Below are 23837 nucleotides of genomic sequence, written 5' to 3' on the forward strand. Positions count from 1 at the left end.
TATGTCAAATGTTATCTTTAGCTTTTTTGGGGATTACGTAAGCTCTTGAAAGGCCTGATGTGAACTCCCAGAAAAAAAAAATAACCAAGAATATTCAGCCATGTCTATCAACCTGCTAAAGGAATGTATCAAGAATGGCAAGCCCATTGCGTTTCCTGAGGGCGAAGATATATCGACGGCCAAGGTGCTTATTCTGGACGGCCAGGAAATCTCTTTGGACGATGAAACCGGGTTTGTTAGCGGAGACAAGGTCAACCATGTCTTGCGTACCGTTTACCAATGTTGGCTGCACCGTGAATCGAACACGACCGAGTATATTGCCGACTGCGAGGCGAAGAATATACCTGTTGTGAGCTTTTTGGAGAGAACAGAGCTGATCTCGTACTTGAACGGATCGTCTAAAACATGTGCCTATTTACAAGGGGCGGTGCCCGAAGCGCAGGCCGGCGGCGAAAAACGGACCTCTACGGAGGACCAGGGCGCCGCCAAGAAGAAGCGGGAGATAGACCCGTTTTTGCGCGAAGTTCTGAACAACGAACGCAATCTGATCGACCATAATAGGGCTCTGCAGGGCACGAAGCCTGTGGATTTTTCGAGCGTTGCCAAAGAGTGCGAGTATAAAATTATCCGCGCAGCAAAACACAAGACGAAGGCCAAGGGGAAGGTTCCCGAAAAGAGCACGGCGTCTGCGGGGAAGAACAAGGAGCCTATCATTATTTTGTCGCCGTCTGCGTCTGCTATTTTGAACATGAGCAACGTCAAGGAGTTCCTCCAGGACGGAAGATTCACGAACGCTGCCGACGCAGGACACACGACAAGCAACATGTTGCAGATTGTGCGCAATTCGAAGCGGTTTGATAAGCGAATGAAGTTCTTGGTGGTGAACAACGTGGAGAAGTTTTTCACAAAGCCAGAGTACTGGGACCGGGTGGTTGCAGTTTTCACGACAGGCCAGGAGTGGCAGTTCAAAAACTACAAGTACAACCAGCCAAGTCTGCTGTTCCAGAAGGTGAAGGGATTCTATCTGTATTACAACGGAGACCCAATTCCGGACAAGATCCAGCAGTGGAACGTGCAGCCGATAGGCATTGAGCGGACGCAGCGATTCAAGGACCGGCAGACCAGCGAGTTTCTGTGGGAGAGCCTGGAGCGGTTTATGGCAGGCAAGGGCTACAGATGATAGAGCTACATTTTATGTCGTCATTTCGATACATTGGTACAAACCTATTCGCCTGGCAGATTAATGGTATCGAGCCAAGTATGGCACAAGAGGTAAAAAAACTGTGAATCCTGCGAATTCGTAGCTTAGACCTGGGACATGGTTGGCACCCCTGTTCTAGCTGGCTTGCGGGAGGGAGTTCCCAAGAAGCCGTTCTTGAGGATGGAAAGGGAGGAAATCACCAGAGAGAACAGGAAGACGAAGAAGGAGAAGTAGAGGAAGGCAACGGATGCCTGAGCCTTTCTACATCTGTCCTTGGAGCCCTGTGTCACGGTGTTGCTATCCAAGTAGCTCTGGTTGGTGCAAGAGTGGCATCTGATGGCGACGGCCAAGGCGGTAGCACCGGCAAAGGTGAAAACGAAATTGAGGAAGTCCCAGATGGCGAGGAACAATGGCGAGCTCAAGAAGGAGATGAAGAACGCCAACACGCCGTAGAAAGTGGAGGTGAGGATTCCGAAAGCGGCAGCAAAGACGCAAAAGTTGACCTGTGGGTTGCCGTGGTCAGCTGTAGCGGCAAGCGAGCCCGTCAAACCGAGGACAATGACGAGGAACACAAAGTTCACAGTTCTGAGAGAGATGTCACCGTATGAAAGCATTGAATTGATGAGCAATTGGGAAAAATTCTAAATTTTCTTTATTAAAAGTGAAGGACTGAAATTCTTAGCTGTATTATATATAGTCCCACAAATACAAACAAATAGGCAGCGAAAAAGGGAAATCTCTGTCCAAACAGGAAAAAATCGCAATAATTTCCTACATTGGTTAGGCGGCCCCGCTGTTTGCTTTTTTCCCGAACCGGCTCAAGAAGGGCTATGGAAGGCGTCCTGGCAGGATTCTATAATCACTCGTCCCCATATTGATTAAATAGCATGCATTACTAATGGAATACGGCACCTTGTGGCTTACGCTTGCTATTGCCGGGTGGCAATACTGCCTGTCTGCAGCGCACCGCGGGACACAATTCCGTCGGTGATGGTGGGTGCGCTTTGTGCATTTCGGGCCGGTATTGCGTTTGCTGGGCTCTATCCTGGAGCTGACAACTGCTGACACCGAGCTCCAGATATGAAGGGCTTCCTAAAAAGGAAAGACTATTTGCCTAAAAAGTTCTTCGCGCAAGCAACATCCTTGCCCGAGAGAAGCAAAAGTAAAACACAGATTAGGCAAACCTGTCTCAATTTTAAATTGGGCAACATTAAATTTCGAGGGGTACCTTACAGTTTTAAAAGAGTCGTTCGGTCTTTATACTAAATTGCGATCTCAAATTTCGGCCCTGCAAAAATTGTCGTTATATGACACCATCCATGTAATAACCCTTGCACCGTTTTGTTTTAAAATCTAATGATCAGAAGATCACTGGTGCTGTTTAATGCTGATTCGGGCGCCATGAAACGCCGTTTGGAGCAGCTGGCCGAGGACGCGCGTCCCATGGCTGGTGATTCGCGGGCGGGCGCAATCTCGGATGCCCTGCCTGTGGATCTGCCAAAGTTGCGGTCCAAGCTGGATCAAATCGAAAACCAGGCCTTCGACCATCAATACCAGAGAGCGATCGGTCTCAGTAAGATCCCCTCGTATGCGGGAAAGCAAGAGCGAGAGATTGCGAGCTCAAAGGTGTGGACGGGCAAGGAGTCTGTCTACGATGCGTCGCTGAGAATGCTCAACGACAAGTACAAGCCGTTGCCCAAGGCAAACGTGCGGCAGAGGCTGCACAATGCTCGCGACGGGGCCCTCGATTACCAACTGGGCAAACTGTCGGACAAAAATAAAGCTAAGGACGAGGACGACGACCAGTTTGCCGAGATGTACAGGGAACGACTGTTGGGCCCTGCGCAGTTTCTTGGTGACTCGTACGCGTCTCTGGACAACTCTGTGCGGTCGCTGGCCGACCAGCGGATCCAGGAAGCGCAACGACGCGGGGAATTTCGTAATCTTCCCCGAGGAAAACCGCTTCCCAAAGATTTCACCGGCAATAACGCCTTCATTGACCGCACAGAGTACCACTTGAACAACATTCTGAAACGGCAGGAGGCGGTTCCGCCGTGGATAGAGAAACAGGGCAGTGTGGAGGCTCAGATCCGCCAGTTTCGGCGCCAGCTCGACTCCGATTGGACACTGCAGGCCGTGCACATCGTTTGCGAGAAACACTCGAAGAAAAGCGACACGGACAAGATCCAGATCATGAGCCAGTACGCCGAGGCAGAGCGCAACAATAACTCGAGTTATACGAAGCTGCGCAGCAGCCAATGGGAACAGAAATACAGCAACTATCTGGAGGTCAAATTAAAAGCGCTGAATGACAGCATCCGAGGTTATAATCTGCAGGCTCCTTTGGCATCGCAGAAACTGTATCTAAACGCAAACTCCGAGCTGGAAAAATGTTACCGGCGATGCGCGGACAATTTAGAGGCGGCGATCAAGAAACACCTGCTGGGCGAGCAGTCTGGAGCACAGTCTTCGATGGGCCCGAGATCCCACCGCGTTCCTGGGTACCGGGACGTGAGGCAGCGCGACATCCATCAAATATACCAGGCGCCAACCGAGTCTCTCGGAAAACAGCTTCTGGATATCTTCCGCTGGCGGCGCAACGACGAATAATAGTCCCTGGAGGTGACGGAATATATATGTGTGGAGGGTAAATCTGACAGGGTGTAGCAAAGGTAATATTTTCCTAAAACATGCAATCGGCTGCCCCGCAACGGGAAAAAGAATGACTTTGGCACTCTTCACCAGAGTGGGGTGTCCCGCTCGTGTGTGCAAATAGGCTCCCACTGGTCACCCCGGATTTTGCAGAAAAACAGCAAGTTCCGGGGTGTCTCACTGGTGTCCGCCAATAAGAGGAGCCGGCAGGCACGGAGTCTACATCAAGCTGTCTCCGATACACTCGACTACCATCCGGGTCTCTCAGAGAGGGGAATGGCACTATAAATACCGCCTCCTTGCGCTCTCTGCCTTCATCAATCAAATCATGAAGGTTGTACTAGTTCTCTACGACGCAGGAAAACACGCCCAAGACGAGGAAAGACTCTACGGTTGCACTGAAAACGCCCTTGGTATCAGGGACTGGCTCGAGAAGCAGGGCCACGAGCTCGTTGTCACCAGTGACAAGGAGGGGCAGAACTCTGTGCTCGAGAAGAACATCTCGGACGCAGATGTCATCATCTCCACTCCTTTCCACCCAGCATACATCACCAAGGAGAGAATCGACAAGGCCAAGAAGCTCAAGCTACTGGTGGTTGCCGGAGTGGGATCCGACCACATCGACCTTGACTACATCAACCAGTCCGGCAGAGACATTTCTGTGCTGGAGGTGACCGGTTCGAACGTCGTTTCGGTTGCCGAGCACGTTGTGATGACGATGCTGGTGCTGGTGAGGAACTTTGTTCCTGCTCACGAGCAGATCATCTCTGGCGGCTGGAACGTGGCCGAGATCGCCAAGGACTCCTTCGACATCGAGGGCAAGGTCATTGCCACCATCGGAGCAGGCAGAATCGGCTACCGTGTGCTGGAGAGACTTGTGGCCTTCAACCCTAAGGAGCTGCTCTACTACGACTACCAGTCGCTGTCGAAAGAGGCGGAGGAGAAAGTCGGCGCCCGCAGAGTCCACGACATCAAGGAGCTGGTTGCCCAGGCCGACATTGTCACGATCAACTGTCCACTGCACGCCGGCTCGAAGGGCCTGGTGAACGCAGAGCTGCTCAAGCACTTCAAGAAGGGCGCCTGGCTCGTCAACACCGCCAGAGGTGCCATCTGCGTGGCCGAGGACGTTGCAGCCGCCGTCAAGAGCGGACAGCTTAGAGGATACGGTGGAGACGTGTGGTTCCCACAGCCAGCTCCAAAGGACCACCCATGGAGATCCATGGCCAACAAGTACGGTGCTGGCAATGCCATGACTCCGCACTACTCGGGCTCTGTCATTGACGCCCAGGTCAGATACGCGCAGGGCACCAAGAACATCCTGGAGTCGTTCTTCACTCAGAAGTTCGACTACAGGCCCCAGGACATCATTCTGCTGAACGGCAAGTACAAGACCAAGTCGTACGGTGCCGACAAATGAGCGGTCTTGGAGGAGCTGATTGGATCTAGATGAAATAGGAAATATAATTATGGCTCTACTGCGTCGCGTAAACGTCACTGTAGGCGATTTCGCTTAGCCCCAGTCCGCGATGCGGTCCGACACCAGAGCGCGTCCACCTCCTGTGCGCCGCACCGCCCCCAAAGGAGGTTGCGGCTGTGCGGCTCGACGCGACCAAAAAAATAAGCGTCAAAAGGAGGTGTCAGGGAAGCACGCCGTGGGGCTCGAGATATATAAAGCGCAGCGTAGCTTTGTCTGTCTTGCTAATGAGCGACGACCAAGCCTTGGAAATTTTCCTGAAATCCCCCGTCACCCAGGACATGATCCACCACTTGGTGACGGTCACCTTACAGGTTCTGCCTTGCGAGTCCTCCAAGACCATCACCCAGAAAGTCAAGTCTTCAGCCGACACAGAGCCCGTGCTCAAGACCAAGCCGCTGCCCTCGCTCATGACTTTCATCACCAAGCTCGTCCGCTATACCAACGTCTACACGGGAACGTTGATGTCGACCATCGTGTTCCTCAACAGACTCAAGGCCAAGCTTCCGAAAGACGCCCAGGGACTGCCCTGCACGCGCCATCGCATTTTTCTCGCCTGTCTGATCATTTCTTCCAAGCACCACAACGACTCCTCCCCCAAGAACAAGCACTGGAGCAAGTACACAGACGGCCTCTTCCGCAAGGAGGACGTCAACCTGATGGAGCGCCAGCTGCTCATGCTGCTGGACTGGGACCTCAATATTTCCAAGGACGAGCTTCTGCGGGCCTGGAAGCGGTTCCTGGACCCGATTCGCGCGGAGCTGCGCAAGAAGCACACACCAAGGAAGCCGGTGTCGGCCATGCCTGCCATCACCGTCACCCCGCCGCCAGCGTCTCCTGTCCTGCTCACGCCGGTCAAGTCGCTGTGCAGCTCGCGCTCGTCGTCCGTGTCGTCGCTGGATACGCTGCACTCTCGCGCCTCCTCGGTGTCCAGCACCTCCAGCCAGCTCTTGGACGACTACTCTCTTGGTAAGCTGATCGACACCGTTGCACAGCAAGAGGAGCAACAACTCAACAATTTAATGAGACAGTACTGTTCTGTCTCGTCGCATAGCATTCGCCCATAGGACTAGGTAAAGAACAACTGGATAATACGGATTACATTTTTTTTAAGGGTAAAAGTAGCTGAAAAATCAACAAATAAATACTTTTTTCGCACAGCCAGACTAGTTTCTTATACGTAATTAATTCATGGAGGACGGCGACAGCGTGACTTCCAGCCAGGTGCCGGGCGCAGAAGAGGCCGTGCCGCGGAAGAAGCTTACTTTGCAGGAGCGGCTGGCGCTGGCAGCATCCAAGAACACCCGCAAGGACGATGTCAAGGACGGCAAAGAGAACAATGAGGTCAAGGGCCCCAGGGATGCCAAGGACGCTAGCCCGGGAGCCGAGACGGCGAAGGATGAGTTTTCGTTGCCCGCAGACTACAAGGCTCTGGAACACGACGCCCTAGTTGCGCTTCTTGAGCGGTCGGCGCATGTGGTAGGAGATCTCAAACGGACAAATCAGCGGTTGGCACGCAAGGTGGAGGATCTGCGTCGCGAGAGGGCTCCGAAGCGTTCTGGCACGCCCGTCAGCAGTGAAGAGGTGCTCAGGCGCAAGTTGGAGGAAAAAGATCTCCAGATCAAGGAATTGCTCGAGGAAGGGTCCAAACTGTCGATGAAAGAGGTGAACCTGACACAGACCATCAAGAAGATGAAGCAGAAGGAGATAGATCTGGAAGAGGATCTGGCGCGTGCCGAGCGGGATGTGGGCAATCTCCAGGCACGCGTGGCCGAGCTGGAGGCCGAGGTGGGCGGCTTCAAGCACAACGAGCGGACTATCAAGGAGGACCGTCTGGGGTACGAGACACTGCAGAAAAAATTCGACAAGCTGCAGCAAGAGAGGAACGAGGCTGTGGACGAGCTGAAGGAGCTGAAAATGCGCAGACTTGACGTCCAGGTGGCGACTTTGCAGAAGCAATTGGAGACAGAGCTGAAGAAAGGGGCACGGCTTCAGGAAAGGCTTGACAAGACCACAGAGGAGTTTGGTTTGTACAAGGATGACGCACGCAACCAGATTTCACAGCTGACGTATAAACTGGAACGAGAACGCGCGAAGTACAACGAGCTGAGCGAGCAAAACGCGGCCGAAATCAAGCGGCTGGAAAACAAGATGGAGGCGTTTCGGCTGCTCAGCGAGTCTGCGGACAAAACCGTGGATGCGGCAGGTGTGTCAGATTCATTGTCTGTTTCCGTCGACTTGATCCAGGCACAATACACACAGGCACAGGAGAATTGGAAGCTGATCGAGAGTTCGTACTTGAAGAAGATTTCATCGCTGGAAAACGACGTCGAGGTGCTCAAACAGAAGGATATTGCCAACTCAAGGAAGATCAAGACGATGCAGGGCGACCTCAAGTCGAGAGCGGCCGAGATGAGCGAGCTGCTTGAAAACGAGTCTGCATTAAGAGCCGAGCTGGAAGCTACGAAGAACCAGCTCGAAATTGCAGAAAACGACCTCGAGACGGCCAAGCAGGGGCAGGAAGCGCTTAAAAAGGACTACGAGGTGGAAAAAGCCAACTTCGAACGCAAAATCCAGGCCCTGGAGGAAGAGAAAACCCGTCTTGCCAATATCAATAAGCTCCGCATAGACGCTCAGGCATCTGTCCAGCAGGCGAGCCAGCCACAGACCAGCTTCTACCTTAACGAGTTCAACTCCTCGTCGAGCCTCCACCACTACCGCACACAGCGCTCCGTTTCGCTTGCTTCTGCCGATAACATAGCACTGGGCGAGTCGTCTACAACTCCGCGGCCAGGAGCGTTTGCAGGCGGTCCGAGTCGCGGCCAGTCGCAGTCGTCGTTTTTTGGCTCCAGTTTGAACCACTCGCAGAGCAGCTCGATGCTGGACACCATTGATGACCCGCTGACCACGGAGGAAGAGGTGTTCCCTGGCTCCTCGCCAATGTCTGGCTACCGGGCCCGCGGCGGGCCAGGACTTAGCCACGTGGCGTCGACGGAGGACCTGACAACTCCACACTCGTCCACTATCGGCGGCATGGGCAGCTCGAACGTTAATGGTGGCTCAAACATTCAGCTGATGGGTAAACTGTCGTCGCGGATCCGCCGTCTTGAGCTCGAAATCCTGGGACTCAAGGACGAGATTGCCGATCTCAATGCGCAGAAACAGGAGGCGGCCAACGAGATTGTCCAGCTGGTGCGCGAGAACGAGCAGACGAAGGAGTATAAAGAGAAACTGGCATCTTTGGAGGAAGAGCACGCTGCTCTTACGTCCAACTACGAGGCCACACTGCAGCTTCTGGGCCAAAAATCCGAACGGTGCAACGAGCTACAGGCAGACGTGGACGACCTAAAGGACCTGATGAGGTCTCAGGTCCAGGAGCTGGTGAGTTTACAGGAAAAACTCGCTGCCAATAATTAAAAGAATGTATCTCTCTATTAAATGTTTCCTTGCTCAACAGCATGCTGGGTATGGGTATCAATGTCGGCCGATTCCCACGGATACGCGATCCAGACGTCTGGCACGTCCTTTCCGACAAAATACTTTCCGCCGCCCATCTTGTCCTCGTCGATTTGGGCTCTCTTCTCCTTCAGTTTGTTGTGTAGCACGAAAATAGAGAATCTGGTTTTTTCAGAGGTGCGGCCCAGTTTTTCAGCGATTTCTTTGACGTCCTTATACAGCTCAGAAACAGCATAGTGCAGAGTAGTTCTGGTATCGTCAACTTCGTCCACAATCAGGATATTCTTTCCAATCAGAGAGTCAAAATGCTGCGACAGAGCACCAAAGTCGAGCCACTGGGTTCTGATCACTTCTTTACCAATTTTGTCGTCAGTTCCAGTTCCCATGTCCTCATACAACGATAGCCCAATGGCTTGGATAGGAATGTTTTTTTCTCCAGGACTTCTCAGGAAAGTTCTGATAATTCTAGCAGGGATAAATCCACCGCCACCAATGGCGATGATCACATCCGGCTTCCCGACCTGTTTCAAAAACTCCTCAGCACCTGCCTTGCAGAGCTTGTGGACGTTGTTGTAACTGATGTACATTTTGTCAACCATGGTGAATTCTTGAAGATGAACGGGTTCTTATCAAAAAAAAAAAAAAACCTGCTAAACCTTTTTTTTGTTCGAAAAAGAAGGTAATCCTTACACCTACTCCTGAAATATGCATCTATTAGTTTAGTCAGTACATTCTTCAGTCCTCATCCTCTTCGTAGTTGTCCTCCTCCACTTCTTCTTGATACTCCAAGTCGTCGTTCTCCCCATCCAGAAACACCGAGTTCTCAACAAAACTCACTTCGTTGTGCGCCTCGTTGCCTTTGCTCATCATGTCATTTCTGAGTTTGAGTTGAGATTGCAACAAAGCAAGACGTCCCTGTAACGTTAAAAGGCTGGGGAGCAGGCGGATATTTTCTGTGAGCGAGGATTGAAGTAGCTTTAACAGGCCCACTGAGTCGGCGTCTTTGGATATCAAATTACCTTTGGAAATGAGTAGCCACCTGAGCCAAGTCCCCAATCCCTGCGAGTTTTGCGAGTCGTCTGCAATTTTGAGTGTCAGCTGTTTAAACAGATCAGTTGTCTCTTGATCCTTCAGCAAGAACATAATCGACTTGGCGTTATCTTGGTTCTGAGACAAGATGGTAGCTAGCTGGTCGGTATTTGTGAGACTTTCTAGTATCAGCGAATAAAGTTCGGTCACATCTTCTCTGAAAAACTCCACCAAATCCTCTTCGTCACTCTCGTTCTTCTCAACATCGTACTCCTCGTCAGAGCCGGAATCGTCTTCGTGGCCGACGTCAACAATAATTTCTCCCTCCTGGGATAAGTTCTCGATTTCAAAAGCGGTAGTTCTAACGTCATAGCCGTCAAACCAGGAGACCACAAAATGGTCTTTTCTGCTTACAAGATTGACAAACTTGACAGCTGTATTTGGTTTCAGATGCAAATTCGATGCAAGCTGTTTTCTGGACTTTTTGCCAAAAACTTGGTGAAAAATCTCAATGACACCATCCTCTGTCACAGCAGCTAGTGTGAAATCTTGTAACAGCGCCAAGGACTTCACGGGAGATAAACATTTGAGCGAGGAAAGAACTTTAGAGCTAGAAAGTGAGACAATCTGTACCAGAGGATCATCCTCCCTTGCCAATGCTAGCAAATCTGGTTCTTCTTCGCAGATTAAAACGCTAGTTATATGCGATTGATGGGCCTTAGGTGCTGCGATCTTGACCTCCTCCTCGACATCCCCTATTTCATAAGGGTCAAAGACGTACAAAGCAGACGAGGCAATAGCAAGCTTCGAATGAAGATATTGGAGATACTGGCACTGTTTATCTGTTGTCCAAGGACGGGAATCCACCACACGATTCTCAAAAAGACCAAATTTGCGTAGCGACATGTTCTTTCTATCGTATCCCCAGACATCCTGGCCCGGGCCATCGGTGAAATCGATAAGGGCAGAGACAGTGGAGATCTTGTTTACCACTTCCTTCGACAAAGGGGAGTATATGAGGATTTCGTTAGTGGACAAAAGGACTCCCAGATAGCTTGTGTCTTTGTTCTGGAGCCATTTGACCCGCTCTATTTTCTCATCTGATCCGAGCTCAATACTGGATTTGAACTCTTCGCTTTCAAAAGAGAGAATCCGCACTTCACTTCTTCCAGGTCCGCTAAGCACACATGCAAGGAACCTTGCACGCTGGTCGGCCACACACTCCACAAGTTTCATTGGAGTTGAAATAAATATTTAAAGATTGAAAAAAAAAATTTTAGGGCGTCGATGCGCGTCGATTGGCGCCGATTGACGTATATTACAATAAATATAGTACCGGGCTATCATGGTCTGGGCGACTCAGACGACTCTTGTGCCAACGGGCCAACGCCAATCTTAGCTAATCCCAGTTCTGCGCTCGTGTGGAGCAGATTGAACCGCTGCGAGGCCGGAACGTTCTGTGCTATTTCCAGATTGCGCAATCGGATGCTCAGCTCGACCTCCTTTCTGTTCTTTTCGTCAATGTCCGCCTGGAGTTTGCTGATATACTCCACGGCCTTGCTTAAGATCTGACCCTTGTTCGGCTTGCCATCTTTCGTGCCTGACGACTTGTCTTTACTGTCAACAAACAAGTCGCTCGGAATCGACTCATACAGCTCGTATATCTTTTCGTTCATGTTGTCCTTGCGTTTCTTATCGATAGATTGAGGCAGGGAGCCGGTTATGGTGCCCCTTCTAGAGGAGGCAGACTCCGGCTGCGTATATTCTTTTATGGCCGTTGGCTCATCCTCGTCAGCGTTTTCAGGGATAGTTGGTGTTCTGTTTAGTGCCTTCGACAGGGATGCACGCACGCTTTCTTCCTCCGTTATACTGAGCGGCTCCGTGTCGTCTGGCGGTAGGTCCAGAAAATCCATAATAAAATAATATTGATAACCGGGAAACAAGCAACGACGATAGTCGCGCCCCCAAACAAATATTTATTTCTAGGCTTTTCTTGGTTCGCTTTAGTTTTCAAAATGCCAATTGATTATTCCAAGTGGGACAAGATCGAGCTTTCTGATGACTCGGACATAGAGGTTCACCCAAATGTCGACAAGAGGTCTTTTATCAGGTGGAAACAGAGAGATATTCACGAAAAGCGGATGCAAAGAAACAACGAGATCAAAGGTCTGACGATCCAAAAAGAGATGTACACCAGATTGAACGCGCGGGTGGATAAGATGGTTGAAACTTTAGGGAACAGTATTGCAGATGAAAAGAAGCGGAACGAATTCTTAAACACCAATTTCGATCCAAAGGAGAAGTGCACCTTGGAGGAAAACGCCGACAATATTCCGTACAACGAAATGGTTGAAGACCTTTTTGTGCAGATTTCTGACGACCTAAAAAAGGAAGAGAAGGATAGCAATGATCCAAAGCTTGTGCTGGCAAAACTGCTTGAGCACAGAGCGAAAATTGAGTCTGTATTGAAGCAGATCGATCCAAAACTGGAACAGCTCAAGAAGGAGAAGGAGCTACACATTTCGAGCGAGGATATTCACGACGGGTGGAACAGCTCGATTATCAACAAAACTCCATCATCTTCTGCTCCGCCATCGGGCGACTCTGGCTCTTCCAAAAAGACCAAATCCACAGCTACCACCATAGAAACAATAAACAGCCCAGAAGTTTCCCAATTAGCCCAAGTGCCTTCCAAGCCTCTGGACCAGCTTGAAGAGCTAGAGCTTCTACCAGAAACGAAGATTTTTGCAAGTATTCCTGCTACCGACTTGTTGAAGAGCATCAAATTCCTTGAAAGCCATCTTTATATCGTTTGCGAGCAGCAGAAAGATGCCTTGATGATGAGCACGTTTGACGCCCAACTAAGTGGGGACATCAAGACTGCCAAGCAGACCGTTCACCAGGCACTGATTCTTCAGTACTTGAACGATTTATTCAATGCTGCCGGTGGACCAAAGGCCACGGTTCAGCAGAAACAGCAGGCAGTTGGATTGTTTGTTACTAAGCTAATGGACAAATCGTCGCCAGCCTCTCGCACGTTTGAGGCAGATTTGGAAAAGACATATAAACATATTGTTAGCAGGTGTGAAGTCATCAAGCAGGAACAGGAACAGAACGCCGGACAAGAAGGCGTGGAGCAGATCCAATTAAGATCTATGGATCCAAATTCAGAACTCGTTGTTAATCTTCCAAAGGAAGGGACTCCTGAATATGAAGCTTTCAAGCAGATCCCAGAGAACATGCAAAAGGCGTTGGAGACTAAGGAGCTCGACGCCATAAACAAAGTCTTTGCTACCATGTCGGTTTCAGAAGCCGAAAACGTGTTAGAACTATTTGACAAGTGTGGTGTGATCCAGATCCAGGCTTTGTTGGAAAACGAGGATGAGTTTAACCATTTGAAGGAGGAATATGAGGAGCTAGGAGACGACGAAGCCGCTGAGGTTGGTGAACAGCCATCGTCCACCGCGGACGTCGTGGACTAGGCGACTTATTTGAGGTCAGGCATTCTGAGGATCTCGTTATCTTTATTTTCGCTCAACTCCTGTAATTGTTTCAAAATCTTGGAATTCTTCCATTTGTCAGGCAGAGGAGTAACATCATAGTTCTTGGTTGCCCAATAATAGATGTCCCAATCTGGCTCGTCAAGAAGCTTATCGTACTCTTCTAGTTCGCTTGGGGTCATAGTGTCTAGGTATTTGTCGGCAAATCTGCTCAATAGCAGGTCGGCTTCCAAGATGCCTCTCTTCCTGGATTGGTAAAGCAATCTTCTTCTCTTTTTTTCGGTAGACTCGTTGATTCTTGGAAGTGGCTCCACCTTGATCTTGACCTCTCCATCCTCCTGTCTGAGGCTGTGGCGGCTCGATCCTTCGTTGAGAAGCGGTCTTATGAATGAGAACGTTCTGATTGGTCTGACTAATCTCAGCATAAATAAAGTAAATTACAATAAAACTGAAAAAAAAAATTACTTATTTATTTATGACTGAAGAGAAAAAGAGAAAGCTGGATGTGAACGGCACTTCTCGTCGTTTTGCCGAAGTCAGACGCATCACCAACGAAACCAAAATCCAGGTTGTTCTAAGTCTGGATGGAGGCTTCATCTCATGCAAAGACTCCATTTTGGACAAGGAGTACGCTCACGCCTCGCAAGCGACCTCGGCACAAGTGATTTCTATCAACACCGGTATTGGATTTCTGGACCATATGATCCATGCTCTGGCCAAACACTCGGGATGGTCTTTAATCGTCGAGTGCAAGGGAGACCTCCATATAGACGACCACCATTCGGCCGAGGACGTTGCTATTGCCTTGGGCGAAACGTTCAAAAAAGCACTTGGTCCTGTGAAAGGAATGAAACGGTTCGGATACGCCTACGCTCCTCTGGACGAGGCTCTAAGTAGAGCTGTGGTGGATCTCTCAAACAGACCGTACGCCGTGATCGAGCTGGGGCTCAAGAGGGAAAAAATAGGAGACTTGAGCTGCGAGATGATACCGCATGTTCTAGAGAGTTTTGCTACCAGCGCACACATAACATTGCACGTGGACTGCATCCGGGGTTTCAACGATCATCACCGTAGCGAGAGCGCATTCAAGGCGCTGGCGGTCGCGATCAGAGAGGCGATTTCGTACACGGGACGAGACGACGTTCCTAGCACGAAAGGTGTGCTCATGTAATAGACCGGTGCGGGGTGTGCTGACGATAAAAAAATCAATTCCGCGCACGATTGCTTGATATAGACTATATTATTTGAAACGGAAAATAGGCGAAAGTATGTCGTTTAACGACGATCTTTATAGGGAGGGGGGTGCTTTGGGAGTTTACTCGTATTACTGCCAGACGAAAAAGGAGAACTTCAACAAAGTCAGGTTGACATCTCCGATAAGAGGACAAACCATGACTAGCGTTAACGGGGGACATCCAACTCCTTCGAGACTACAAACTCCCGTTTCTATGAACCGCATGCCACGCCTAGACATTATGAGTCCCCACCCGATTGAAGAAGACCTCGTGATACCCGACAAGGAGCTGGTTGCGGATGCAATGCAGCGAAAGCCTCTGATCAGGCCCTCCAACCTGGATCTGTGGATCAGAGTGATGTCGCAGCTGGCAGGCAAGGACAAAGTTGGCAAATGCATTCAATACGGACTACGGATACTGATTGCCTATTCCATTAGAGCTCGCAAAACACAGTTTCTCAACAACTTCAAGCTGACAGGCGTAGATTTCAACGGGAAGACTCAGGATGTGCTTCGACAGCTTGTTGTGCGGCCAGAACTGATAGTGGTGTTGTTTCTGGGCCAATTCGAGGCCAGGTTCGTCGGGCTCACCAAAATGCTCTCGGTTTACAGGCAGATGCTGCGGGCCGGTACTGTGCCAACGAAAGTCCTCAAGATGTTGTCCCGAATCTCGGAAACTGTGGGTCTTTTGCAGTCGTCAGAAAAGGCATCCACGAAACTGCAGCGATTGAAGTCTGACTGGTGCAACTTCAAGTCGTTGGGTGAAATTTGCGCGCTTTATTACGCTTGGTTTGACGAGTCTCTGCTCGCGTACAAGATCGGTCTTCTGGACGAGAAGACGACTCCCAACTACCGCAAATTTGCCGTCCGACATGAGGCGCTCGCCTGGTACACAAACATCATACTGGGACTTCGTGCACAGTTCGAGAAGCTGTCCCAGCTGAGCAATAAAGAAAACTCTTTAAAGATCAACTACCAAGTTAAACAGCGCGCCAAACGGCTCGTTTCCACGATCAAACCGGACCAGTCCCCGATATCTCTGTATGGGCCACTGGAAGTCACAGATACCAAGACACAACTGCAGTACTCTACAGAGCTGAAGAAAATCTCCAAGGAAAAATACATGGTGCAGCTCGAGATCCTCAAGCTGCTATGCGATTTCGCCTATGATACAGTCAACGTGTTCCATTTGAAGATTGACGAGCCCTTGCATCTTCTTTTCGGGCTTGGAGCAGGAGCGATTTCCTTGTCGAAAATATGGATAGCCGAAAAAGAGAAGACGGAAAAGGAGCTAAATCCCTGCCTGAATTGATAAAAATAATTAAGTTAATTAATTTTTGTCCCCCCCCCCTTTTTTTTTAATCGCGTCGCGTATGAGAGGAAGAACTGAACGTAAACCCTTGGGCGCCAAAGACACCAATATCCATGGTGTTTTGCGGTCTACGTCCCCATGCAAGCACAGCAGCTCCAAGTCGCGCTCCGGATCTCTGTCGCCTGTTCGATTGGACCAATCGTCTCCTTCAAAGTTTGACAGCAGCGAGTCGCTCGCGTCTGGATTGGTTAGACTCTCGCCGAGCAAAAGGCCATCTGGAGGGCTGAACTCGCCAACAAAGAAGCATAGATTGCACAAAGAGTTCCAAATCTACGACGATCCCACAAACTACAGGGAGGCCGTTGACTCGCTTGAGTCAATGGCAGTAACAGACGTCGAGAATAAGGAGAACGAGAACCCCCGCAACAACGTGTCGAAAGATATCGAGAACCGTGCGCCACAACGGTTGTCTGCAAAACGTGCCGCACTGACGGATTTGCGGATCCAGCAGTATCCGGGCTATATTCAGACTTTTGAGACCAACGAGGCTGGAACAACAGGCATTTTGGCCCCAAAGCACCAGCTTACACAGGGATTCATGATAAACACAGCTGGTGTCAACAATTCGACCAAAAGGACTGCTGTTCCGTCGTTTGTGACGCCGCCTAAGAAGAACCGCATCCATTACAGGTACATCGAGTCCCTCAACAAGGTGGACCAGACCAGACCCGTGCGCTCGCGCACAGACCTTGATGTCCACGAAGTGCGGAAACTTACTTTCGACCTGCATGATGACTCGATAGCGAGATATCAAGACGCGCAAAAAAAAATTATTTTAGAGTAATGAAATGATCTATTGATGAACGACTCCTCGCTTTCGGAAGACGACAAACGAGATCGATCCGAGTTGAAGGTACAGCTGATATCCTATGACTCGTATCAGTCAGAACCGTCGTCGCTGGACAAACAACGATTTACTTTAAACAATAAACCGTATAGTGGCAATAGCACTGTATTTAATCAGGTCCCCGTGATCAGGGTCTATGGCAAGCTGACTACGGGCCACACATGCTTACTACACATCCACAATGTTTTTCCATACCTATATGTGCAGTATAGAGGCCCCACTTCGGACGAGAAGAAGATCAACGACCATTTACTAAGCTGGAAGAATGAGATAGACACGCAGATTTATCGATCGTTTAAGTTCCGCCACAGGAAGAAACCCAAACCAGCAACTAAAGAGGATGAGACGATTGACATCGAAGGTGTGGATGATGTCGACGACGACGACGACGACGGACTGGACGAGGAGGAAGTGGACATCGGCGCCGGAAACACCTATGTTGCAGATATATCTCTTGTGAAGGGCAATTCTTTCTATGGGTACCATTTTGGCTTTTCTCCATTCATCAAAATCAGCCTTCTTAGTCCCCGGTACGTGAAAAGGCTCGAACGGCTGCTTGGAGAGGGAAGGTTGTTTGGCAAAGTGGTGCAACCGTTCGAAGCACATATCCCGTACATGTTACAGTTTCTGACTGATTACAACTGTTTTGGTTGCAACTGGATTAGTCTTGAAAAAGCATTTTGGCGATCGCCTTTGGTCCAGACACAGGGCCCTTTGGACGCATTTCAGGAGTACTTCGAGACTGACTTTGCTCAGCTGAATCAGATCAAGGTGACATCAGAGGTGAAGCAAGAGATTGCCCGCCATTTGACCCGGGACATGTTCAGTGTCAATGTACTCTCGTCCGAAAAGTATCCGCGAATGGGACGGGTGTTTTGTGAGCTCGACACGTCCGCTGTGTGGCTCAAAAACAGATTGACCTGCAAAGAGCGAGACGTTCACTCAAAACTGTCCTTCAATATTCCTGAAGATCAGGACGGTGACAGCTATATTTATTCTATCAAAAGTCTGCTAAGTGATTTGGAGTATCAGCGGCGCCTGAGAAACATGTCTTCCCAGGCCAAGGTCAAGCTTTTCAGTGGAGGAAAGCGCGATTTTGCCGGAACCACTTGGATTGAGCAGGACGAGCTGGACGAGCTGCTTGCATACTGTGTTGAGGAGTCCAAGAAGGAATGGAGCCGGCTGCATCCCAAACATCCTCTGGAACCGGATACTGTGGTACCCAGAAACGACTGGCTTCAAAAATACAACACCAGCTTTCAAAGCGTCGACGAGTTCCATTGCCCGCGTGTGCCCGAGAGCCATCTTTTAAGAGTTCCCGAGGAGCTGATTTTGCACGAGTCTCAGATTTGCGACTGGCTGCTTGAAAGGGACACAGAGCCGCAGATGGCGAGCACACAGGACGTCTCGACTGTCGACGTGGTCGATGACGCGTCAGACCCTTCGTCGGATGAGACGGAGCACGAGGACGATTTTTTGGGCAGCATACCCCATATCCAGGAGAAGCTGGGGATAAAGACTGGCGAAAGCCCGGCTCCGGCCGCTCCTGACGAAACCAACACCGATGAGGCCAAGAGTTCGGGCTCCATCAACCTCGATTTGCGAATATTCGAGCAGACACAGGCTTCTAGAAGACATAGCGACGAAACAAACACCAGTATAGAACCAAAGCACGACACACAGATAGACAACCCAGCCATCAAGCTAACTGCTTCCGAGGAGCTCTTTGAGCTAACTAGGCCGCCTCCAACGTTCCCTAACTTCGATGCCATGGGAAAAAGCTTTGAAGACCACGCACTGCTCAAAATTGAGTATCCCGATCCATATTACAGCTCAAGAAACGGGTATAGTGATGCACCGGAGTACTTTGCTGGTCGCAAGTTCCAGGTCAAGTGTCTTGATCTCCAGGGTCTCAAGCCGTACGCAGTTGCTACAAATGCCAACTCCAATTCGGTCTCTATAGCTGGAGATGGAGTACCCAGTATCTGGAGCTATAGAAAGCACCCGCCGTTGTACGAGGACGTGCTTCGATGGTCTGTCGAGCACCCGGACCCTATCAAAACTCGGTCGCAGTTGCTTAGGTCTCAGATAGACCAAGCAACTCAGAACATGAAGGGATACAAAGTTCCCTCTTTCCAGTCCCCTATTGTGCGCAAGGCAAACAACTTCAACAAGCTGATTGTGCTGAACATGGAGCTGCATGTTAACACTCGCGGAGACCTGTTTCCGGATCCGCTTGAGGACGAGATCAGGATGATATTCTGGTCTTTTGACGATCAAAATTATCCGATCGACCTTGGGATCGAGGGGTCCGGGGTGTTTGTAGTACACTCTCACGAAGTTACTCGCAAACATATTAACTTTCCCGTGCAAACTTTCAGCAGCGAGGTTGACATGGTAAGAGAGCTCGTTTCCCTGGTTGAATTGGTGGATCCAGACATTCTCTCAGGATACGAAATTCACTCTGCTTCCTGGGGATATTTGCTGGAAAGGTTTCGACAAGTGCATAAGATGGACCTGGCAGTGCGGTTGTCAAGGGTGGCCGCCAAGCAGCTGAACAAGATGAACGACCGATGGGGCTTCACGCATGCCTCGGGCATAAAAATAACAGGCAGACACATGCTGAACCTGTGGCGACCATTGCGCAAAGAGCTGAGCATCAACAGATACTCGCTCGAGAACGTGGTTTGGCACACTTTGCATATCAAGATTCCTCACTATGAGCACAAAACTCTAACACAATGGTTTCTTTCCAACAATCCAGGAAACCTCAACAATCTTGTGGAATACTACATGTCCAGGCTGCACTGGCAGATGAAACTGATCAATAAGATGGAAATCATTGAGAGAATGGTGGAGGAGTCGCGGTTTTTGGGGATTGACTACTACTCCGTGTTTTATCGCGGGTCGCAGTTCAAAGTGGAAAGTCTTCTGGTGCGACTGGCAAAGGCAGAGAATTTCATTCTCATTTCTCCCTCGAAAAAACAGGTTTTCAAACAGGATCCACTCCAAGTGATCCCGCTGATTTTGGAGCCCGAAAGCTCGTTTTACAAGAGTCCGCTGCTTGTGCTGGATTTCCAGTCGCTTTACCCGTCTTTGGTGATTGCCCATAATTTATGTTATTCTACGTTACTTGGCAGACTCCAGGGCTATGACCCTAAGAAGACACAAACGATAGGAATTACGTCCTGGAAACTGCCGCCTGGACTCTTGAAGTTGTTTGAAAAACACATCACTGTGACACCCAACGGACTTATGTTTTTAAAGCCAAACGTCAGAAAATCCTTACTGGCCAAAATGCTAAGCGAGATCCTGGATGCCCGCATTTTGGTGAAAGATACCATGAACGGCCTCAAAGACGATTCAGAGCTCTACAAGCTGTACAATAATAGACAGCTGGCGTTGAAGCTGATTGCCAATGTGACCTACGGGTATGCATCCGCGACGTACTCGGGCAGAATGCCCAACTCGGCCATAGCAGATGCCATAGTCTCTGCTGCGCGCCAAACACTGCACAGTGCAATAAGTGAGATCGACAAAAACGAAGAATGGGGCGCCAAAGTGGTATATGGAGACACAGACTCGTTGTTTGTGTATCTCCCGGGAAAGAGCAAGGCGGATGCATTCAAGCTAGGCCGAGAAATATCCAACCACATCACCTCCCTAAACCCGTCGCCTGTTCGTTTGAAATTCGAAAAAGTATACTTTCCTTGCGTTCTGATCAGCAAGAAACGGTACGCAGGATACTCTTACGAGCACGAAGACCAAGAAACGCCCAAGTTCGATGCCAAGGGTATAGAGACCGTTCGACGAGACGGAGTGCCGGCACAGCAAAAAATGGTGGAGAAGTCGCTTCGACTGCTGTTCGAAACCAAAGATCTCACCAAAGTCAAGCAATACGTGAACTTGCAGTTCCTCAAAATTATGCAGAACAAGGCCAATTTGCAGGATTTCCTGTTTGCAAAAGAGATCAGATTGGGATCGTACAAAAACCCAACTTCTATCCCTCCAGGTGCTCGCATCACCATGAAAAAAGTTGCCCAAGACCATCGATCTGAGCCACAATATAGGGAAAGAGTATTTTACATGGTTGCCAAGGGATATAAAGACCAGCTGCTTCGTGACCGATGCATGGCTCCAAGAGATTTCTTAGCTAACGGGAATCTTGAATTGGATGCATTCTATTATATTACCAAAGTGCTTATACCCCCGCTCCAACGGATCTTTAATCTCTGCGGTGTCGACGTTAATAAGTGGTTTGACGAGCTCCCGCGGAACTTGATTGCGCCGAGCTTGGATCAACTGAATTTCAAAACACCTCTGATTAACAGCGCCAAGTGTATTAGTTGCAATACCGTTATTCAAAGAACCCTGGAGAGAACAGGGAAACTATGTCCCGAGTGCAGCACCAATGAGCTGCAAACAATCGCTCACATGCGCTCGTGCGTGCGCGCGAAGGAATCCCAAATGGATGCCACAATGCTAATATGCAAGCAATGTACAAAACGAAGTCTGCGAAATAACAACTCGCCGCTTTCCACTGCGCTGGCATGTACCAACGAGGATTGCTCTGTTTTCTATGATCGAATCAAAGCGATCACTCAAACAGAGAAAACGATGGCAGCTTACGCCGAGTACCTCAGCTGGTGATCAGTACATTGAATATTTGTTTTCTTCCTGTATTCGTGTCTCCAACTGACTTAGAGAGCTGTTGGCATGGTTCAACAGGTCGGGAAATTGGCTGAACTCCGCGAGCTTTTTCTCCACCATGAATGCTTTGTGCATCATTTCTAGATCGTGCATACGCTTGAATCCGGTAATCGATGTTTCTAGATAGTCCAGAATTTTGTTGCACCCGTCTTTTAGCTGATGCGCGTCAGTAATCTCCTGAGTTTCAGTTTCAGTCATGAGCACTCGGGCAAGCAAGTAGTATCCGTAAGAGGAGAGCCACAAGTTTCCTACTTGTAGCGACAACGGCATCAGTTTCTCAAGAATGGCCTCTGCATCCTTTGCAGAGTTAACAGGATCGATTTTCAGTATCATTTCACACAGAACAATGAACCCTTTCACCACCAACGCGATCAAGGATGATTTGCGAGCGGAGGCCAACGCATCAATGATGATAGTCATGGCTCTCTCAGGACTTGATGAAGATTGGGTCATGATCATCGCATAGAAGATCTGAAGCTCAATGTACCAGTAATGATTGTACGAATGGTCATCAGCTCCTATTCTTGAGAGCGTGTTTGTCACAACTTTGACGGCTTCGCCCTGGTTGCCGACTTTTAGTTCATACTGCGCCTTGCGTAGTTGTAACTCATAATAAAGGTCTTGATCATTAATCTCGTCAGCCTGGCTTTGAAGTCGGGCCAGCAGAATGGACACCGGTCTATAGCGACACTTTTTTAGCCACAGATCGCTTTGCAGCAGCATGAATCTTGGTTGCCATATCTTCATCAACGAGATGTCATTCACAGCGATCGCCTCGTACGATTGGATTTCAGCAATAGCTTTATCCACATCTCCGTTTTCATAGGCGAGAACTGCCCGGCGCATGCCGATCGACAACTCATCAAAAACGCTCAAGTTGGGCCCACAGGCGTCCAGAGCAACATCAGCATAGAGCCGGGCCAACGCAGGGACCCCAACCCTGCTCCAAACAGATGCACTAAGCTGGCAGTTGCGAACAAATGTCGACCTAATGCTGGCTCCAATATCGAAATTAAGAAGGACGTAGGACGCACGGGTGATGTTTTCGAGAATTTTGCGCAACGGACCACCATCGAGAATGAAATGCAAAGCATGATATTGGAAGGTCATGGATTGAAGCACCCAGTTTCTATTTTCTTTGGTCTTGATCTTCAGAAATTGCAGAATCTGGTCCCGACTAGTGTGATTTCCCATCTTGGAATACAGATGCGGTCTATCTTTCAGGAAGTTGAAGAGCCAAGTAAGCAGATAGTTAAGACAATCAAGATCTTTGTTTTCTCTGGCCACAAGAATGGCTTCGTCAATGGCTCTCAGGGCCTCCTCGTCGGAATTGAAAGAAGCGTGTAAAGTAGCGAGAGAAAGCAGCGCGTAGTGGTAAAACAGCTGCTGTTTGTTGGACATCATGTAGTCGAAATATCGGTGTAGCGCATTGAAAGAGCCTTCATAGTCGCTTTGTTTCCAGCTCTCTAAATAGTCGATGTAGTATGCGGAAGGGATGATTCCACGTTGAGATTCGGAAAGAAGTTTCAAGATATTCTTCGTTGACTGGGGAGGAGGAGGAGAATACTTCTGCATTATCTGAACCTGCTGTTCGAGCATCTGTGCAAGGTCAATTTGCGAGATGACCTGTTGCCGGGAGCCGTCCACACGAGCGTCGAGTAACCCGCTGTTTTTCAGCACCCGTTTCTGCCACGGTGTTTGGGGCTCGTCGAAATGGCTTTTTCTGACCTTGTGGTCATTGAGATTCAACCAAAGCTCCTTCGTTTCCTCCCTGTATTTGAGGAACGTGTTCCAAAGCTCGACAGTGTCATCAAACACCAGGACTTCAAATGCGATAGCTATGTTGTAGACAAACCTGCCTAGAAAACTAGAAGACGTCAGCAGCTTACCTGGTTGTGTTCGTTTGTGGACATTGTTATTTTTGGGGGTATGCTGGTAGTCTACGAGCAGCCTGTTAACACCCGAAACGAAATCGTGAAACATGTCCAAAGAATTGATACTCCACAGCGAATTTAGTAGGTATTTCTGAACAGCTTTGATATCGTTAGCCACCTCCGCGGGGTTCTGTGTATTCATCTCACTTGCAAAAGACGTGACTGAATTCTCTATCAGCTTGAGAATCTCCTTGAGCGAGGGAAAATACAGGCTGATCAACTCTGTTTGAGTTTCTCTCGGGTCATTGTGCTCTATAAGCTGGACCAGAGTAGAGAGTATTGGGGGGATTGTAGATGGCGGTAAATCCTTGTAGCAGTACCCAATGATCAAGGCCAGTATTGGAATTTTGGACGTGGCCAAGATCGGCGTCAGCACCAGCCCGTCTTCTGAGCCCTCCATAACAAAAAGATTAATCAGATCGCAAAAT

General features: G+C 49.4%; 14 protein-coding genes across 14 annotated transcripts; 8 read left to right on the forward strand and 6 right to left on the reverse strand.

Moving 5' to 3' along the window:
• Nucleotides 1-100: 100 nt before the first annotated feature.
• Nucleotides 101-1926, forward strand: OGAPODRAFT_74434 (uncharacterized protein; the record flags this gene model as incomplete). Its single annotated transcript, XM_018355889.1, has 1 exon — nt 101-1926. The coding sequence occupies one exon, from the start codon at nt 101-103 to the stop codon at nt 1178-1180; it is 1080 nt and encodes a 359-aa protein (XP_018212855.1). The 3' UTR covers nt 1181-1926.
• Nucleotides 105-1926, reverse strand: OGAPODRAFT_96289 (uncharacterized protein). Its single transcript, XM_018357891.1, has one exon. The coding sequence runs from the start codon at nt 1813-1815 to the stop codon at nt 1306-1308; it is 510 nt and encodes a 169-aa protein (XP_018212856.1). The 5' UTR covers nt 1816-1926; the 3' UTR covers nt 105-1305.
• A 489-nt stretch (nt 1927-2415) lies between these two features.
• OGAPODRAFT_15070 (uncharacterized protein) lies at nt 2416-4184 on the forward strand. Its single transcript, XM_018353471.1, has one exon. The coding sequence runs from the start codon at nt 2558-2560 to the stop codon at nt 3809-3811; it is 1254 nt and encodes a 417-aa protein (XP_018212857.1). The 5' UTR covers nt 2416-2557; the 3' UTR covers nt 3812-4184.
• Nucleotides 4182-5270, forward strand: OGAPODRAFT_80896 (Formate dehydrogenase; the record flags this gene model as incomplete). The annotated part of the gene is made up of 1 exon (XM_018356471.1): nt 4182-5270. One exon carries the CDS (start codon nt 4182-4184, stop codon nt 5268-5270), a length of 1089 nt encoding a protein of 362 aa, XP_018212858.1.
• Nucleotides 5271-5565: 295 nt separating this feature from the next.
• On the forward strand, nt 5566-6414 carry OGAPODRAFT_15071 (uncharacterized protein). Its single transcript, XM_018353472.1, has one exon. The coding sequence runs from the start codon at nt 5609-5611 to the stop codon at nt 6392-6394; it is 786 nt and encodes a 261-aa protein (XP_018212859.1). The 5' UTR covers nt 5566-5608; the 3' UTR covers nt 6395-6414.
• Nucleotides 6415-8729: 2315 nt separating this feature from the next.
• On the reverse strand, nt 8730-9396 carry OGAPODRAFT_15072 (uncharacterized protein). Its single transcript, XM_018353473.1, has one exon. The coding sequence runs from the start codon at nt 9380-9382 to the stop codon at nt 8762-8764; it is 621 nt and encodes a 206-aa protein (XP_018212860.1). The 5' UTR covers nt 9383-9396; the 3' UTR covers nt 8730-8761.
• Nucleotides 9397-9483: 87 nt separating this feature from the next.
• Nucleotides 9484-10872, reverse strand: OGAPODRAFT_15073 (uncharacterized protein). Its single transcript, XM_018353474.1, has one exon. It carries the CDS (start codon nt 10716-10718, stop codon nt 9519-9521), a length of 1200 nt encoding a protein of 399 aa, XP_018212861.1. The 5' UTR covers nt 10719-10872; the 3' UTR covers nt 9484-9518.
• A 220-nt stretch (nt 10873-11092) lies between these two features.
• On the reverse strand, nt 11093-11605 carry OGAPODRAFT_15074 (uncharacterized protein; the record flags this gene model as incomplete). Its single annotated transcript, XM_018353475.1, has 1 exon — nt 11093-11605. A coding segment is annotated over one exon (450 nt), but the record flags the coding sequence as incomplete, so codon positions are not given.
• Nucleotides 11606-11716: 111 nt separating this feature from the next.
• On the forward strand, nt 11717-13755 carry OGAPODRAFT_15075 (uncharacterized protein). Its single transcript, XM_018353476.1, has one exon. It carries the CDS (start codon nt 11828-11830, stop codon nt 13292-13294), a length of 1467 nt encoding a protein of 488 aa, XP_018212863.1. The 5' UTR covers nt 11717-11827; the 3' UTR covers nt 13295-13755.
• OGAPODRAFT_45521 (uncharacterized protein) lies at nt 13300-13737 on the reverse strand (the record flags this gene model as incomplete). The annotated part of the gene is made up of 1 exon (XM_018355504.1): nt 13300-13737. One exon carries the CDS (start codon nt 13735-13737, stop codon nt 13300-13302), a length of 438 nt encoding a protein of 145 aa, XP_018212864.1.
• Nucleotides 13756-13775: 20 nt separating the features above from the next.
• On the forward strand, nt 13776-15893 carry OGAPODRAFT_15076 (uncharacterized protein). The gene has a single exon (XM_018353477.1). The coding sequence runs from the start codon at nt 14704-14706 to the stop codon at nt 15856-15858; it is 1155 nt and encodes a 384-aa protein (XP_018212865.1). The 5' UTR covers nt 13776-14703; the 3' UTR covers nt 15859-15893.
• OGAPODRAFT_5846 (uncharacterized protein) lies at nt 13788-14483 on the forward strand (the record flags this gene model as incomplete). Its single annotated transcript, XM_018355767.1, has 1 exon — nt 13788-14483. The coding sequence occupies one exon, from the start codon at nt 13788-13790 to the stop codon at nt 14481-14483; it is 696 nt and encodes a 231-aa protein (XP_018212866.1).
• Nucleotides 15894-15971: 78 nt separating the features above from the next.
• OGAPODRAFT_10782 (uncharacterized protein) lies at nt 15972-21415 on the forward strand (the record flags this gene model as incomplete). Its single annotated transcript, XM_018353239.1, has 3 exons — nt 15972-15974; nt 16004-16588; nt 16883-21415. The coding sequence occupies 3 exons, from the start codon at nt 15972-15974 to the stop codon at nt 21413-21415; spliced, it is 5121 nt and encodes a 1706-aa protein (XP_018212867.1).
• OGAPODRAFT_91707 (uncharacterized protein) lies at nt 18630-23809 on the reverse strand (the record flags this gene model as incomplete). The annotated part of the gene is made up of 1 exon (XM_018357022.1): nt 18630-23809. One exon carries the CDS (start codon nt 23807-23809, stop codon nt 21416-21418), a length of 2394 nt encoding a protein of 797 aa, XP_018212868.1. The 3' UTR covers nt 18630-21415.
• Nucleotides 23810-23837: the final 28 nt, after the last annotated feature.

The sequence above is a fragment of the Ogataea polymorpha genome (genome assembly GCF_001664045.1).
Source record: "Ogataea polymorpha strain NCYC 495 leu1.1 chromosome Unknown OGAPOscaffold_1, whole genome shotgun sequence".
Classification (NCBI taxonomy): domain Eukaryota; kingdom Fungi; phylum Ascomycota; class Pichiomycetes; order Pichiales; family Pichiaceae; genus Ogataea; species Ogataea polymorpha.

Bases quoted from the DNA above. Each gene is read 5' to 3' on its own strand.
- OGAPODRAFT_15071 (XM_018353472.1), top strand. From the start codon at position 5,609: ATGATCCACCACTTGGTGACGGTCACCTTACAGGTTCTGCCTTGCGAG.
- OGAPODRAFT_15072 (XM_018353473.1), bottom strand. From the start codon at position 9,382: ATGGTTGACAAAATGTACATCAGTTACAACAACGTCCACAAGCTCTGC.
- OGAPODRAFT_15070 (XM_018353471.1), top strand. From the start codon at position 2,558: ATGATCAGAAGATCACTGGTGCTGTTTAATGCTGATTCGGGCGCCATG.
- OGAPODRAFT_15075 (XM_018353476.1), top strand. From the start codon at position 11,828: ATGCCAATTGATTATTCCAAGTGGGACAAGATCGAGCTTTCTGATGAC.
- OGAPODRAFT_96289 (XM_018357891.1), bottom strand. From the start codon at position 1,815: ATGCTTTCATACGGTGACATCTCTCTCAGAACTGTGAACTTTGTGTTC.
- OGAPODRAFT_15076 (XM_018353477.1), top strand. From the start codon at position 14,704: ATGACTAGCGTTAACGGGGGACATCCAACTCCTTCGAGACTACAAACT.
- OGAPODRAFT_15073 (XM_018353474.1), bottom strand. From the start codon at position 10,718: ATGTCGCTACGCAAATTTGGTCTTTTTGAGAATCGTGTGGTGGATTCC.